Genomic DNA, 17,434 nt, shown 5'->3' with positions numbered 1-17,434 from the left:
TATCCACAGACCCCTTTATCCTCTCCCAATCCATCACTCTTTTTATTCTTTACTTCCTCCCTGAACCCAGCTTATATTCCATGGTCTGTTATTTCAGTAATATTTTTGCCAGTACCTACAACTCCCTTTCCCTTTGATGCTGTTAGCAGTCTCTTGGTCAAGACCTTGATGAAACCTACTACCTGCTTACTCTGTGGCTGAACATGGAGTCATTGCAGATTGGTTGTCAGCATGCTTATGAGATCACAAATCAAAGAACCTTCAATATTACTCAGCAATTATGTTTCTCCAATCAACTACCTTAACATTCTTAGCAATGACTGTTGTAAACCTACGTGTTCCTTAAACCTTCCACATATTCCTTCCTCTCAGAGGATGACTTCTCCTCCTACTTTACTGAGACAATTGAAGCCCTAAAAGGAATTTTCTCACTAACAAAAACCAAACCCTGTTCTTTCCTTTTCTTGGTAATAGGAAAAGAGACACCTCTTTTATAAGCCCTCCAGCCATGTTTGGGCCTGTCTCCTTTCACAGTCTCAGGAATGTATACTTTTTTCTGGTCTCATGGTCAGCTGCTGCCTCATAGCTGGACCCTCTGATCACATACATTGGAGGAAGATGTGAAAAACATAATCTGCATTCCCTATAACATCCTGTCCTCCCTGTTATAGCTAAACTTCTGAAAGAGTTACCTACATATACCTTCTTTTTGCTCAGCCTTCATTACTTCTCAGTACTCCAATTTGAATTCTGCTACCTTGCCCTGTGTTTTTTTCTCTTTAGGCATCCTGTGTCTTTCCCTGTTTTTATATATTTTGTATCAATCTTAGTATCAGATCTGCATATTTTTGCCTTCAGATTTACAAAAGTTGGAGCAACCTAAATGTCTGCCAATAGGAATGAATAGTGGTTAAACAATGGCGTACTCATGTGACGTAATACTATAGTTCACAGGAATGAAGTTGATATATATAGAGAGCTCTCCAAGACATATTGCTGAAGTACAGACACAGAACAGTAGTATGATTCCATTTAGGTTTCAAAAAGTGCACATAGAGCTACATTTTTCTTTTTCTTTGAGACAGCGTCTCACTCTGTTGCCCAGGCTGGAGTGCAGTGGCGCTATCTTGGCTCCCTGCAACCTCCACCTCCTGGGTTCAAGTGATTCTCACGCCTCATCCTTCTGAGTCGCTGGGATTACAGGCGCCCACCACCACACCCGGCTAATTTTGTAATTTTAGTAGAGATGGGGTTTCACATGTTGGCCAGGCTGGTCTTGAACTCCTGACCTCAAGTGATCTGCCTGCCTCAGCCTCCCAAAGTGTTGGGATTACAGGCGTGAAACACCATGCCTGGCCCATTGTATGTGTTTAAATTATAGATATACGAGTATATTTTTCAAAAGGGTGTCCACCAAACTTCTACCTTTCATTACTCTGAGGATGTAAATGGAGTTGGGAAATTATGGGAGTACTAAAGCAAGACTTTCATCATTAGATGCTACTTTTAGTTATTTCATTATTTTTTACAGTTAACATGTACAGGCATACATTGCTTAATAGTGGAGAAACATTCTGAGGAATGTATCGTTAGGCAGTTTTGTCACTGTGCAAACATCGCAAAGTGTACTTACACAAACCTGGATGGTAGCGCCTATTCCACACCTAGGCTGTATGGGACAGCCTATTGCTCCTAGGCTCCAAACCTATACAGCAGGTTACTGTACTGAACACTGTAGACAGTTGTAACACAATGGGAAATATTTGAGTATCTAAACACAGCTAAACATAGAAAAGGCACAGCAAAAATACTGTACTATAATCTTATGGGATCACCATAGTATTTGTGGTTCATTGTTGACTGAAACATTATTATGTGTTTTGCATGAGTGCATTCAGATGTTATATAATTTTAAAATGCTCAATGTTAAAGAAGTAAGTTTTCCAAAGGGCATTTGATATTTTTCAAAGGTGGAGTATGTCGGACATTGTGAACATATTTTGTCAACTGAAAAAAGCCAGAGATGGCTTGTACCATGCTTTTTCTTGTGACTTCATTAAAAATAAAGCCGTATTTTCATATATACCAATAACATACTTGTCTATCTCTATAGATATAATTTTTAAATATTCTTATTTTATTATTTTAAAACCTTTAACAGATTTTGAAGAGGAATCTTCTGAAGTTATAAATTTGAATATTGTTAAGTACTGAGTCTGAAGCTTCTTTTAGGTTATTAAGTGCTAGCTTCCCATCATCACAGTGACTCAACACTTTTGTTGTGAAAAGTGGGAGAAGGGCATGGGGACAGCTGTCGTGTATTGAATGCCTGCTGGGCCTGGGCCCACGGTTTTCACATACATTAGTTTATTAAAACCTTCCTCTAGTTCAGTTGCTAAATAACTTGACTGAGGTTCCAGAGCAAGTAAGGAGGGAGCAGAAATGTGAGGCCAAGTCTAACTTCAAGGCCCATGTTCTGCTTTATTTTAAATTAAATAAATTATATAAATAAATACATAGATTTTCACTGCACTTCAGAAAATAGATATAGCGAAAAAGCTAAACATACGTTTTTTACAGAGCCCTCTTCTACCCTATCTCTCTCCTAAAAGGTAATGACTTTATAAGTTTAGTGTATAGATCTTTGTGTGTTTGTGTATGTGTGTGCACATGTACTTTTATATTTATGTATATAAAGTTTTAAAAACAAAAACATTAAAAAAAAGAAATCATACCGTAGATAGTATTATCCACACATTTTCTGTTTGCCTCCCTTTAAAAAATGTTTTTTCCTTCCTGATCTCCAGATTCTACAAGAGTTTTGTGTCTCAAATTCATTGTTAAGAAATAATTTCCTCATTTGTATGAAAGGGTATTACTGATTGCTGGTTAGGATGAAATAACTAGTATTAACGCACTGAGTTTCATAATTCTTGTTAAAAGCAAAACATCATGGTATTTTGTTCACTTTTGTGAACACCTCTATAATTGCTATGAACACCTCTATAATTGCTATTAGTGTTAGGTTTTCTAAATAAAGAAAATGGCTCTTCAACCCCTCTTTCCTTCTTTGAGGTCCCTTAAGGGGGTATGTGGATGGTATTGTGCCACAGGTCTCAGAGGATCGTAGGGCAGAATGGGGTTGGAATAGTCAGACTTCTCCGCCAAGGACAGACATGCAAGGTTTGCCTTTCTCCCATCATATTCAGTTTGAAACCTCTCTCTCTCTGTGGTCTGCGATGGATTCGCATCAGTATTTAGGATATGTGTACTTTTCACCAGGCTGGGTTTCCATCATGGCAGAAGCAATGAAATCTCCCCACATTATGGAGTCCTCACACGCTGCCAGAATCCTGGCAAATCTAGACCGGGAAACTGTGCAAGAAAAATATCAGGATGGCGTGTATGTGCTGCATCCCCAGTATCGAACAAGGTAAGGAAGCAGAAGAGAGTTGCTGTGTCCCCTTTGGAAATGTGAAGCCTAGAGGCCTCAAATTTTTAACTTATTTCTGCATAATTCAGATAAGTTAAATAACTTATAAGTCAAATATCTTATTTACTAAAATAATTTGTCTATAGTAACCACAAAAGAATTGGAGGTTGTCATGAAAAGTATGTGAACTAGCTAAATTGTCATGGTTATTTTACAAAGGGCTTCCCTTCAGTTAGGTGGCATTCACATTTGATAATGCGTCACACTTAAACTTTGTAATACATATCTCCTTTGGTTCAAGGCATTTTCACTTAGATCTGAGTTAATAACTGATTTGGATTGTAGAAGTCAGCTTAAGACATTGTCTTATGTGGCAACCAAATTAGCCTGGGCCTAGAACTCAAGGGACTGGAGAAAGTTTATGCTAGTTATAAAAGGATGCATTAGAAGGAATAAGTTGTAATAAGTTTGACTCATGCCCCTTCTTAAGGTTATTTGTGGTCATTGTATCTAGTTGTATAATTGCTAAGACAATAAATATAGAAGGGACCACACTGAAAAAATAACATATTTCTTGGTTTTCTTAGGGCACTTTACAAAAAATACCTCAGAAAATAGCAAAAACTTTTAAATTAAAAAGTGGATTACCTGGTTAATTACAATTTGTAAATAAAATATTATGGTTATATATGTGCATTGCATAATTGTATGTGTACTGTAAATAGCTTGCAACTAACATTCTGTCTACAATTTTTAATGCGTCATATGCAATGAGTGAATGTTACTTTGAAATCTCATTTTATAAGTATTAGTTTCCCTAACACATTTTTGAAAATCTCTTTTATATATACTGACTTTGTAACTGTTATTAGCACGTTCTTCTTTAATTTCTTAAATACTTCTATTGATTTGTAGAATATTCTCAAATGGAAGTCTTTAGAGGGTAATCTCTGACATCTGTCAGTTGATTGATTGCTAAGCTCATTACAATTGATTGTGGTTGGTCTGCCTGACTAGAATAGTCTCCATTTTTAGAAAATAGTGAACATGCTCCATGTATGTCTTTGCCAAAGCTCCTTCTAGGTTTTCCCAGCAAACCTGTGCTTATAGAGCTTGCTTTAATTCAGTTTTATGTCACATAAGCCTGCTAAAGCACCATCCACAGAGAATGCTGTGTAGATTCTTACCAAAGCAGTAATGCATTTATTCTGCTTCTTTTTAAAACTCTTTCCCCTATTAGTCAGCCCATTAAAGCAGATGTCCTTTTTATTCATGGCCTTATGGGAGCAGCATTCAAAACATGGCGCCAGCAGGACAGTGAGCAGGCTGTAATTGAAAAACCTATGGAGGATGAAGACAGATATACGACATGCTGGCCCAAGGTAAGGGAGCCACTGACTCTGGCCCTGGTTGCTGGGGCCCTGATTGTGGCTTGCTTGTTTTTCTCTTTGTTCTGGGATTTTTTTTCCATGCAGTTCTTCTTTCCCTTAGGGAGATTTGTAGTATGTTATGACAACAACTGGGCTTGTCACCCTATGTTGTATAATTTCCATTTGGGGTGCAGTGTATGACTCAAAAAATATTCTATTCAGTAAAAAATAGGGGCAAGAGCCAGTAATAGTTCACTTTTGTTGTAATATAATACAAAAATAACAATACTTAACATTTAGTTACCTAATTCTATGACCTTAATAATTACAAAAATAGAAAGTCTTTGAAGAAGTAATTATACTTTGCATTTCTTTCCTTCTTTTTTTTTTTTTTTTTTTTGAGATGAGGGTCTCATTTTGTCACCCAGACTGGAGTGCAGTGGTGCGATCCTAGCGCACTGCAGTCTCAACCTCCCAGGCTCAAACAGTCATTCCCCCTCAGCCTCCTGAGTAGCTGGGACCACAGGCACATGCCAGCATGCCTGGCTAATTAATACTTTACATTTCTTTGATACTATTTCTCCCAAAGAACCTTAATTCTGGAATGAATTCATTGAATGGAATTTATCTAAAGCTCATTTAAAAGTGATGCTGCATATACGTGTGAATAGTTTTTAGGGCATTGTTCCATTACTCCTTATTCTCCTTCACAAAGGCTTATCAAGTAGAAGAATGATTTGCACTTTCTGGTGGCACTGAAGTACAGAGATGATGATAGACCTAGGGTATACAGAGATAGAACTGTGACCATTATTATTAGTGTCTCTGAATTCTCAGATCCAAAATCTGTCAGACTATGCCATCTGTCCTGAGATTATAGCATTCTACTAAATTCTTTCAAAAAGCCAACTTGATCTAGACTTTAAAACAGGCCTTGCTTTTGGCTATAGCAGCTTAAAATGGAAAATATTCTCTTGAAACCTTCATTGGCCTTATGCTATAAATACTGGTACCACTTCGAGACCAGAGACTTGAAAAGATAAAGTGCTGGAATTGTTTTTACAGTACCTTCAAACCTTATTCCAGTGCTATCTTTAATTATAGTGCAAGAGGCCTTTAGTTATAAATTTGATTTACTAGGCAGTAATTGCAGTGGTGAAGATTCATACTTGTTCTCACATATGTTTTATTTTACTTAGACATGGTTAGCAAAAGACTGTCCTGCTCTCCGAATTATATCTGTGGAGTATGACACCAGCCTCAGCGACTGGAGAGCAAGGTGCCCTATGGAAAGGTAACAGAGGCGACTTTAGACCAGGAGGACAGGGAAGAATTCAGGCCCAAGTTTAGGGCCTCTTGGATGGGAAGTGATTTTAATTTTCTGATGCCACAGACAGGATTTTCTTATGAAGAACAAACCTAATCTTTTTTGTCCTCCTTCTAGAAGGAGTTTGCTGTCAATAAGCAGTGGAATAGTAGAAGGCTTAGGTATATCACCAATGGTGGGCTCCTAACATGGTTTATTTACAACTGTTCTAATAGTGAAGGATCGTGGATTCTCTAGCAGTCTCCTTTTCTATCAGAAGTAAAAGTGATGTTTTTTTTGTTCTTGTGTCCACAATCATACTGGCTAAAGGAAGCAAAGAGAAAGATGCTGAGAAATATCAGCTGCTATTTCCCTTGTATGTCATCTGTGCCAGTTGTATACCTGGGAAGGAGTGCTGGATTTCAGAGTTACTGGACTGAGAGTAGCCGGATCCTACCTTTGATTTGCTGTGCAGTCTTAGACCAGTCAGTTAACTTTTCTGGGAAGCTTTGTCTACAGATTGAGAGAGTTGCTCTAAATCAGTGTTACCAAACTGCTTGCTGAATGAACCTCCCGTAGGTGCCCAAGAAGGGTGTCAAGGTGAGCAGGCAAGACCCCAGGTCTCCCTCCCCATTTCACCCAGAGGAGCTCTGGAGAACCTTTGTTTTGAAGAAATGTGTCTATAAATAAACAGTTTGAAACTACCAGACTAGATAGTTTTGAAGTTCCTCTTTAGTTTAAAAATTACTTATTTCGAATTCTGATTCTATTAGCATCCTGTTTATGCTAGTTATAAAAGCATGCATTGGAAGGAATAAGTGCTAATAAACTTGACTCATTCTAGTTTTTCTAAATAGCATCCTAGTATTTCTAAAGAATAAACCAAAATTATGAAAGTTTAATATTTTTGCAGCTTAACTACCAGTAGAGAGACCACAGTCTTTGGTGATACTTTCATTGTCAGGCCTTGGATGAAAAAGGACATCCACATCCTAAGTGTTGGAGGGCAGTTGCAGGGAGACCCAAGTTTGACCTGAAAAAATTGCCTGACACAGGTGCTCCAACAATGTTCATGCAGTAAATGAATGGCCTGTTCTGGGCTTAGATATTCCTAATTAGGCCAATGTTAATAAGTTACAAATAGAGAATTAACAATTTCAGGAATTGAGCAGAGAGGTACCAGGCATGGGGGCCCATGCCTATAATCCTAGTGCTTTGGGAGGCCGAGGTGGGAGGATTCCTTGAGGCCAGGAGTTCAATAAGAGAGAATAGGGGTATTTTATATTAAGCAGAGAGAATGGGGGTATTTCTTACTCTAAATGTAGTATGTAGCATTGGTCCTGTAGACTAAAGTTCTTAACTCTAAAAATTAGACAGCAAATTGAGGGGATCAATAGCCTTGTGTCATGCCTGCTGTTTTTGTTTTGTTCAGAAAGTCCATTGCATTCAGAAGCAACGAACTTCTTAGGAAGCTCAGAGCTGCTGGTGTTGGGGATAGGCCAGTGGTTTGGATATCACATAGCATGGGAGGTAAGTGTGGCTTCAACTTTGTGAAGTGGCCATTGTGATGTTATTTTCAGCCACCGTGGCCAACCTAAAGTTATTTTATCTATCTTTCCATTTTACTTAATAGCGGCTCCCTTACCCCCCTGCTAAATTAATCTGTGTAGCTATGGCTAGGACTTTTAAAATTACTACTCTTCTTCCATGCTGTTCCTTTCTCTAGAAAGGGGCAACCTGTTACAAATCATCTAAGAGGGATATGGGTTTGACAGCGTAGTGCTTTCAGATAGCGGTAACGAATAAACATGGGAAGCAGCCCGTTTCATATACACCCACCTCGTCAACATGCCTCAGCATTCTTGGGTGGCCCTGGGGTGCCCCCTTTATTCTTCCTGCTCCCCCTCACCATTGCAGAGTCTACGGTCGCTTTAGTGCCCACAGTCCCAGACTCTGGGTGCCTGCTCACACCAGGCCCAGAGCTGCTGAGGTGCAGGTGTGATCAAGTGTCTGTTCTTGGGGTCCTAATGGTTGCTTATGGAATGGCCTCCCCTGTGTGCGACTCCCCCAGTCCACTTTGAAATTTTCACCACCCACCTTGCAGAAGGCCTTTCTGCAGCCCGTGGCCTAGTTTATCTGATGAAGCACTCAGGATTGCCTCTGAGGTGGGGATTTTTGCTGAGACAAAGGTGGGTGTAGCCCTTCATGTCCTCAAAGACCTACTGTCATCATCTTTTAGATCTTTGTGTTTCATTATCGGTTCCAAAGCCGGGGCAGGGGGATGGAAGAAAAGGTGCCTCCAGAGGAACAGTTCCAGTTCCCATGAAAGCTGTGTTCTCCATGGGGGACTGTGTGCTGTGGAATAGTAGCACCGTCCTGACAGTGTGGTCATCAGCGGGCTGCCATGGCAGGCTGAGAGACCAGCCACACCACGCTCATGTCCTGAGGGAGCTCCCAGCTGGGCATACCTCATGTTCCTGCAGTGGGACAGTAGATCCTGTGAGACGAGGCTCTGCCCTACAAATGAGTTTCTAGAATCTTACCTGTTTGTAGGCTTGCACTATAAGGATCAGGAGTATTATTAAGTGTTTTAAGGCCTTATTTCTTATACTACTGTACAGAGAATTGTTTAAACCATTTTTTTAAAAGAAAGCATCTCTTTTTATGTATTTCTTGTTTGGCCTTTTCTTTTTTTACAGTAATAAAGGGAAGGAAAATAGCTTATGCATTGTTTTTTTTCCTTGTCTGTGGCTAGGTCTTCTTGTCAAAAAGATGCTGTTGGAAGCCTCTACGAAGCCAGAAATGAGTACTGTTATCAACAATACCAGAGGAATAATTTTTTATAGTGTCCCTCATCATGGATCACGTTTGGCTGAATACTCTGTTAATATTCGCTATCTTCTCTTCCCCTCGTTGGAAGTCAAAGAACTCAGCAAGGGTAATACTTTCTGTCATAAAGGAAATTGGGGTTATATTAACATCAGTTATACAGAGAAGAAGAAAAAGTTTCTTCCTTGAATATATTATCTATCTCATTTTATAATTTGTATATAATTGTGTTTAGACTATTCATGGAAATTTTGGGTTGGGCTTGATTTTTCTTTGATAACTTCTCATTTTGTTAAGCCATTATTTACTCAAGCATTGCAATAATTTTAATATTATCTTAAATACTTAAAATTAGAAAAATCACATAATGTTTTGCTTTTAAGTATTATTCCAAATTACCAATAAATGGCTTTTTTCCCCCATGAGTGGAGAATCATCAACTGTTAAAATGTAAATGAAACTTTGAGATTGTTAGTATTAATTTTAAAGTACTCTATTTGGTTTGATAAGCAGTTTTCTCTCTGGAACACCTGTTAATCAGAATTTGGATTCCCTGGCTCGAGCCTAAATATACCAGGTGTCTTTTTGCTCCTATTTTCTCTTTGTTCTAGTTTATGGAGAATCTGTTGATTTCTTCTTCTGTTGGACTTTCCTTTCGTGGAGTCAGATTGTGTTTTCCGTACATGCCTTCTTTCCTGTGCCCTGGTGGTTCTGCACTCATGTCCTCTTCTTGTTTTGTGGCTCCTTTATCTTTTCAAATAATTCTAAAGATCCTAAGTAGAAGGTTTGTGAGTTCCCTTCTATTCCTCATCTAGCTTTTTTTTTTTTTCTGTGGCCAGCTTTTCTGTTTGCTTATCTGATCCATCTCTTTTAGGTCATAGGCCTATCTGGTGCCTCTTGGTTGCTCTTTCATATGTGAGGGTGAGGGATGGGAAGGGACAGGCATTCTGTGATTGTAGACAGGCTTTGTTGGTGGGAGGCTGGGCTTTGGGGTGGGCGTAGTGGTGCCATCATCACACTGGAGGACCCCTGTGGTCCCACACACCAGACTGCCCTGGGAACTGCTTCCTGCCCCCAGTAATGTGATAAACCCTCTCCTGCTGCTGACTGTCCTGTCGATTCTTGGTTTTAGCTTTTTCCTTGAATCTTAATGGCTTCTTGGCAGGGGAGAAAATAAACGTGTACTCAAGCCACCGTCTTGAATCAGAATTCTAATGTCCTCTCTAAATTTGAAAGATTAATGCATTTTATTATGAATTGGGTAAACAACTTGTCACAGTCTTGTTCTGTATAATTTTACAGATTCTCCTGCACTTAAAACACTACAAGATGACTTTCTGGAGTTTGCTAAAGACAAAAACTTCCAGGTGCTGAATTTTGTGGAAACACTACCAACCTACATTGGCAGCATGATTAAGCTCCATGTGGTACCTGTGGAATCAGCAGGTATTCACTCTTTTGAAACTTGTTGGCTGTTAGATGCTTAATTATACCTAGCATTTACTTGTAAACAGCAATTTTTATATCCAGGTTCTCAGTTTTAAGAGATAGTTTATGAAGATCTAGATTTGATTTATTCTTTTCAGCAATAGATTTTTACTTGTAAACAGCAATTTTTATATCCAGGTTCTCAGTTTTAAGAGATAGTTTATGAAGATCTAGATTTGATTTATTCTTTTCAGCAATAGATTAAAATTTCTCTGTAAACATATAACCCGGGTATTACCTCTCCCTGCCCTTTATGTAACTGATTAGATGAGAAGGGTTAATTGGCTAACTCTAAGTTAGGCATCAACAGTGAACTCTTTTGCAGTAAAGAAAGAAAGCTCTTCTATCAGCTAGATCAAAAGGGGCATTTATTTAATAGACTTAGACTTATGTTTACATGCAGAACCCTTAAGAAAATCATCTAAAAGTGTGGAAGCTTTCGTAAATAGAAGATCCATGGGGAATAGTAAAGCTCCAGAAATATTCCAATGGGAAAAACTAGTGTTGAACTACAATCTCTTCATGATCCTGGGGTTGAGGGAAATGGCCAGTGCCCGCTCTCTAGTGTCATATAATGTATTATAGATTCTTTGAGGGGGGAGCCCAAATCTTAACTCTCTTCATAGACTCCTCTGTTACTCTGTACATACTAGATACCCTGTACATTTCACCACCTGAACTGCTTTTGCCTCACCTGGCCGTGTCTTCAGCTTGCCTGTTATCTCTGGGAACCCCTTTCTTACTGCCTCTGAGGCTGGCTTAGGTGCTGTTCTGGTGGTAGCCAGCCACATTGTGGGCCCTTCAGGCTAGGGACAGCATGCATCTGGAGTGCTTGCCAGATGGTTCTTTTGTCTACATAATGAGTTTTGTCCTAATTTCATTATATGCTATCTACCTAAAATGAAAAATGTCATACTGTGTAGTAGAACTGAAAAATTTTACCTTAAAGTAATATGCTGTAGGTTGAGGAGTTACTATTTTGTAGTTGAAGAACTTGAAGAGTTCCAAAGAACAGCTGCCAGATGTTTTTAAAAAGGACTTTGGAAGCTTGAAGCAGCAGCATAGTTTTTTGTTTTTAAGAGACAGGGTCTCACTTTGTCATCCAGGCTGGAGTTCTGTGGTACAATCATAGCTCATTGCAGCCTCGAACTCCTGGGCTCAAGCGATCCTCCCACTTCAGCCTCCTGAGTAGCTGGGACCACAGGCGCACACCACCACACCTAATTTTTAAATTTTTTGTATAGCTGGGGTCTTGCTGTGTTGCCCAGGCTGGTCTCAAATTCCTGGCCTCAAGCAGTCCTCCTGCGTTGGCCTCCCAAAGTGCTGGGATTACTGGTGTGAGCCACTGTGCCTCGCCCAAAAGCAAAGTTAATATCGTGGACCAGCTGCTTGGAGTGGCATAGCCTTGCCCTAATTCTGTCACAAAGAGGCTTTTCTTCCTTCATAACCACCACCTGCATTCCTTACCTAGGTGGCCTCACTAGTACCTCTTATCACTTCCGTGCAAGGGGACTTTGTTAGACCAAAATATCTCAAGCACTAAATCATTTTTACCCTGAAAGTGATCATTGGGATTTAGGTATAGAATGGATCCCATGTGAGACATTCCCATTCATTTCACCAGGAGAAAGGAAGTTTATAATAGAAACTCTGAAGTAACTTAGTAATAACCTGCAGGTGTAAGAAGGTTTTGAATATGCTAGTGCTCAGTCTCTGCTTGCTCTGAAATAAGGAAGTAGGCCAGAACACATACGAAAAGTTTATGGAAAGCATAAAACTATGGTTATACTGACTGAGAATCCCTTCCTGCATGTTTCATCAAATGTAGTTTAGCTGCAGTCAAACTTCAGGTTCCTTTATCTTTTAAGAGTCCCTTGTTACAACCAAAGCAATGTCTAGAACTACCCATTTGGCCTCTTTCAGTATTGTCAAGGGGAAAGCTTATATTTTTACTTAGGTTTATTGACTTTTTTATTTTCTTCAGATTTAGGCATTGGAGATCTAATTCCTGTGGATGTTAACCATTTGAACATTTGTAAGCCAAAGAAAAAGGATGCTTTTTTGTACCAGCGTACTTTACAATTCATCCGTGAAGCTTTAGCCAAAGACCTTGAAAACTAACAGTTGTGCTCTTCCAGTTTTCATATGTGAATTCAGTGCAAGAAACTTGGTGTTGTTTCTTCTTTTAAGCTCTAAGCAATCATGCAAACATAGTGATCATAGCGTCAACATGGCCTGGAGTGTGTTGCAGACTACAGAACATTGTTCTCCCTTCAAGCGCTGTAAAGCACCAACCCGGAAGTGGCAGGCACAGAAGGAAGGGCTGGATTGGGCCCCTTTGGCGTAAAGAAGTCCCTGTGTGCTGCTTTATGGTTCGCAGTGTTGGGCCTGGTGACTGGAGCAAAGCTGCTGTGAGAGAGTGTCCTTTCCCATCTGTGACTTTCCTGGTGCATCCAGGAGGGGCACGGCAGGTTCTGAGGTAACTCAACTTACCATAAAAATGCCATTAAGAGAGTACCTAAAATGGAGAGAAGAATGAACTAGAACATTCAAGACTCTTTTACTTTTGGGTATTGATTTGCCGTACATTTTTAAAGTTTGAGTTTTTAGCTCAGTTCTACCTTTTATCTGACACATTATTACTAGTGTTAACTTTGTTAGACTTATTGTCATGTCTGGGTCAGTTCCTTGTATCTATTTTCGTATTCCTGAGAACAAATCTTTTTCTTAGAAAAATTCTAGCTTATAATAATTCTTTTCAGACTGTAGCTGCCTATGCTTGGAATTTGTCCTAGATAAGGATAAAGTAGCTAATCCATTATTGATCACAGTATGAAATAAAACTATTCTAAGCCATTATATGAATTAGCAATTCTTAGTATCAAGATTCTCAGATTCTCTTTGGCTAAATAAACCTTTCTTTTTCCTTGCTCATTTGGAAGTGGTATTAATTGACCTCTATAGCATGTAAGAAGTAGATAATCATGTCGATGACCTTTTTTTCTTTAGAGTAACAGCATTATTGAGATATAATTTACATACCATAAGATTCACCCTTTTAAATTGTACAATTCATTTTTGTTTTGTTTTGTTTGGAGACAGGGTCTGACTCTGTTGCCCAAGCTGGAGTGCAGTGGCATGATCATAGCTCATTGTAACCTCAAACTCCTGGGCTCAAGAGATCCTTTTGCTTCAGCCTCCCAAGCAGCTAGGACTACAGGCACATGCCACCACACTTGGGTAATTAAAAAATAAATAAATACTTTTTTGTAGAGACAGGGTCTCACTGTGTTGCCCAGGTCTCAAACTCCTGATCTCAAGCCACCCTCCCAAAATGCTGTGATTATAGGCCAGAGCCATTGTTCCCAGGCTCAATTCATTGGTTTTTAGTATAGTTCACTGAGTTGTGCAACATCATTGCTATTTAATTTCAGGCTATTTCATCATCCCCAAAAGAACCCCGTACCCATGAGCAGTCAGTTCCCACCTCTGCTTTCCCAAGCCTGCGGTAAACACTAGTCTGTTTTCTGTCTCTATGGATTTGGGAATTTTATGTAAATGGAATCATACAATATGTGGCCCTCTCTGCCTTCTTCCTTCTATTAGCATGTTTTCAAGGTTCATTCATGATATAGCATGTATCAGTACTTCATTTCTTTTTATGGCCGAAATTACTCCATTGTATGATATGCCATGTTTCTTTATCCATTCATCAGCTGATGGACATCTAGGTTCTGTTCATTTTTGTCTACGATAAATAATGCTACCATGATCATTTGTGTACAAATTTATGTGTGGATAGATGTTTTTGATTCTCTTGGGTGGAATTGCTAGTCAAATGGTAAGTCTATGCTTAAATTTTGAAGATGGTGAACTTTTGTAGAATGAGATAGTCAAAGCTAAAACTGGAGTATGGCATCTGAAGGTAAATGGCTCATCAATAAACTCGATATCAACAATTAATTGTTTCATTGTACAACAACCTAGCAAAACCCACTTATTTATTGCTGTAGTAGATATAGCAAATATGACAGTTGCTAACAACGAATGTACTACCCGATGTGATAACATGGGGAGAAGGGGTAGATATGTTTAGTACATTTTTTCTTTTTCTTTTTTTTTTTGAGATAGAGTCTCGCTCTGTCACCAGGCTGGAGTGCAGTGGCACGATCTCGGCTCACTGCAACCTCCACCTCCCCAGGTTCAAGCGATTCTCCTGCCTCAGCCTCCTGAGTAGCTGGGAATACAGCCACGCGCCACCATGCCCAGCTAATTTTTGTATTTTTAGTAGAAACGGGGTTTCACCATGTTGGCCAGGATGGTCTCGATCTCTGGACCTTGTGATCTGCCTGCCTCGGCCTCCCATAGTGCTGGGATTACAGGCGTGAGCCACCACACCTGGCCCTGTTTAGTAAATTTTCTTGTTCTGCTTTCTGTGAACCATGGCAGATAAACCACAGTTAAAACAACTGTTCATTAATTCAGAGTATGGAATGGAAACCCTGTTTCTTAAATTTTTAATAGAACTAATACAGCCGTGCTTTAAAAATAAGATGTGGAAGAGATATCCAATGTATTCCTAACTAAATTAGAATAGTCTGGATAAAATTTATTATACACAAGCAAGATTAAAAGAAATGGTATAGCACATAAGCAACACAGTAAAGCAAAATAAACAAGTACAGATGGTCCCCAGCTTAACGATGGTTCAACTCACAATTTTTTGAGTTCACAATGGGTTTATCAGATTGTTAAATGCATTTTTGACTTACAATGGGTTTATGGGGTTGCAGCCCTGTCGTGAATCAAGGAGCATCTGTATAAAATGATGGCTGAAGGTGCAATTCTAAAAGAAAATATAATCCCTGAACAGCAAAGTGATGAAGGAAAAGGTGGAAGGCACTTGAAAATCAAATCAGCACAATTACAGAAATAGAAACAGCAAATTAAAGAATAGAAATGGGGCTGGGTGTGGTGGCTCACGCCTGTAATCCCAGCACTTTGGGAGGCGAAGGTGGGTGGATCATAAGGTCAGGAGATCGAGACCATCCTGACCAACGTGTTGAAACTCCGTCTCTACTAAAATACAAAAAAAAAAAAAAAAAAAAAAAAAAAATAGGTGTGGTGGCACGCACCTGTAATCCCAGCTACTCAGGAGGCTGAGGCAGGGGAATTGCTTGACTCCAGGAGGCGGAGGTTGCAGTGAGCTGAGATCTCGCCACTGCACTCCAGCCTGGGCGACAGAGCAAGAAAAAAGAAATGGATGAAAATTCTATCAATAGAGAGGTGGCTGGATGGATATGGAACCACAATAGATGCAGAAGCAAAATAAAATAATTAGAAGATAGTAGATAAGCTGTTCAACTGTAAAGGCATTGTCAACATCACCTCAAGGAATAGGGACCTATGTGCCTTTCCTGACAAATTTGCTTGTTGATTAAATCCAGACATTTAAAAAAAAGGGAATAAAAATAGCACACTTTAAAATGCAAACAAAAACCCTAAAAACAAAAACACTTATGTTAGAAAACAATAATGTTGGAGACAAAGAATTGTGTTCTCAGCTAAGTTGCCCTTGAAATGGGTACAAAGGTAATGGACCAGCATGCTCAAGCCTGCAAGAATTGGGGAATACTGTGCAGTTCTAGTTTTACCTTCTTAGCCTAAGGTAAGTTTATTAGATAATGACATATAGTATGCCATCATACTATATGTCATTAATATTAAACATAACTTACGAACTGTATGACACATAGCATACTGTCATCTAAATATTAAACATTAAATATATATGTATTCTAGAATATATATTTAATAACCTATATTTAATAAACATGTTTTATATATTCTAGAAATCTATGTGTATATGTATAGTAAAATGCCAGACACTATAATACACATAGAAAGATTTCTAAAATAATGTTTATGATTACTTCTGGGTAGATTTTGGGTGAACTTTTCATACTTTAATGCTTAATTTTATGAGTATTTGTTACTTTTTTCTTTTCTTTTCTTTTTTTTTTTTTGAGACAGAGTCTAACTCTTGCCCAAGCTGGAGTGCAATGGCGCAATCTCGGCTTGCTGCACCCTCCGCCTCCTGGGTACAAGCGATTCTCCTGCTTCAGCCTCCCAAGTAGCTGGGATTAAAGGCACCTGCCACCCACACCCGGCTAATTTTTGTATTTTTAGTAGAGATGGGAGTTTCACTGTGTTGGCCAGGCTGGTCTCAAATTCCTGACCTCAAGTGATCCACCCACCTCCGTTTCCGAAAGTGCTGGGATTACAGGCATGAGCCACTGCACCCAGCTGAGTATTTGTTACTTTGATACACAATTTATTTTAAAAAGAAAGCTCTGTAAAAGTCAAAATGCAAATCATAGCCACTGTGCTCATTGGTCAAGTTATTGCAACATAAGATGGAATATTAGTGAAAAAGGAATCTTAAAAAATAATAACAGGCTTCTGCTTTCAGTAATAGCAGGATAGATCATTTGGATCTAATCTCCCAGTGAGGACAATTAAAGAATCTAGATGAAATGTTTTTAATTGATCAAAGAGCTACAAAGAAAATAATAATGATTTACTGGCAAAAATAAATTATTATTATTATTATTATGAGACAGAGTCTTGCTCTGTCGCCCAGGCTGGAGTGTGCAATCTCGGCTCACTGCAACCTCTGTCTTCCGGGTTCAAGCAATTCTCCTGCCTCAGCCTTCCAAGTAGCTGGGATGACAGGCATGTGTTACCATGCCCACCTGATTTTTGTATTTTTAGTAGAGACAGGGTTTCACCATATTGGTCAGGCTGGTCTCGAACTCCTGACCTCAGGTGATCCCACCACATCGGCCTCCCAAAGTGCTGGGATTATAGGCGTGAGCCACCATACCTGGCCCACTATTTTATCTATAGAAATAGCATCCAGGAGGCAGGGCGTGGTGGCTCATTCCACAGACTGAAGAAGTTAATCCAAAGCAGAGCACATAAAAATCAATCTGCATCTATACAGAG

General features: G+C 39.2%; 1 protein-coding gene across 3 annotated transcripts in view; it reads left to right on the top strand.

Moving 5' to 3' along the window:
- SERAC1 (serine active site containing 1) overlaps positions 1–14,385 on the top strand; it is a 58,156-nt gene extending 43,771 nt beyond the window's left edge. For all 3 annotated transcript variants that reach the window (XM_055390995.2, XM_031012419.3, XM_055390994.2), the window contains 7 exons: positions 3,283–3,433; positions 4,674–4,815; positions 6,003–6,097; positions 7,542–7,639; positions 8,865–9,047; positions 10,241–10,384; positions 12,411–14,385. In XM_055390995.2, coding sequence (XP_055246970.1) covers positions 3,283–3,433; positions 4,674–4,815; positions 6,003–6,097; positions 7,542–7,639; positions 8,865–9,047; positions 10,241–10,384; positions 12,411–12,547 — 950 coding nt within the window. In that variant the 3' untranslated portion in view covers positions 12,548–14,385. The remainder of the gene's footprint in view (positions 1–3,282; positions 3,434–4,673; positions 4,816–6,002; positions 6,098–7,541; positions 7,640–8,864; positions 9,048–10,240; positions 10,385–12,410) is intronic.
- Positions 14,386–17,434: the final 3,049 nt, after the last annotated feature.

Source organism: Gorilla gorilla, chromosome 5 (genome assembly GCF_029281585.2).
Source record: "Gorilla gorilla gorilla isolate KB3781 chromosome 5, NHGRI_mGorGor1-v2.1_pri, whole genome shotgun sequence".
In the NCBI taxonomy this organism is placed as follows: domain Eukaryota; kingdom Metazoa; phylum Chordata; class Mammalia; order Primates; family Hominidae; genus Gorilla; species Gorilla gorilla.
The sequence above is the reverse complement of the archived record's forward strand: the minus strand, read 5'-3'. Positions and strand labels throughout refer to the sequence as shown.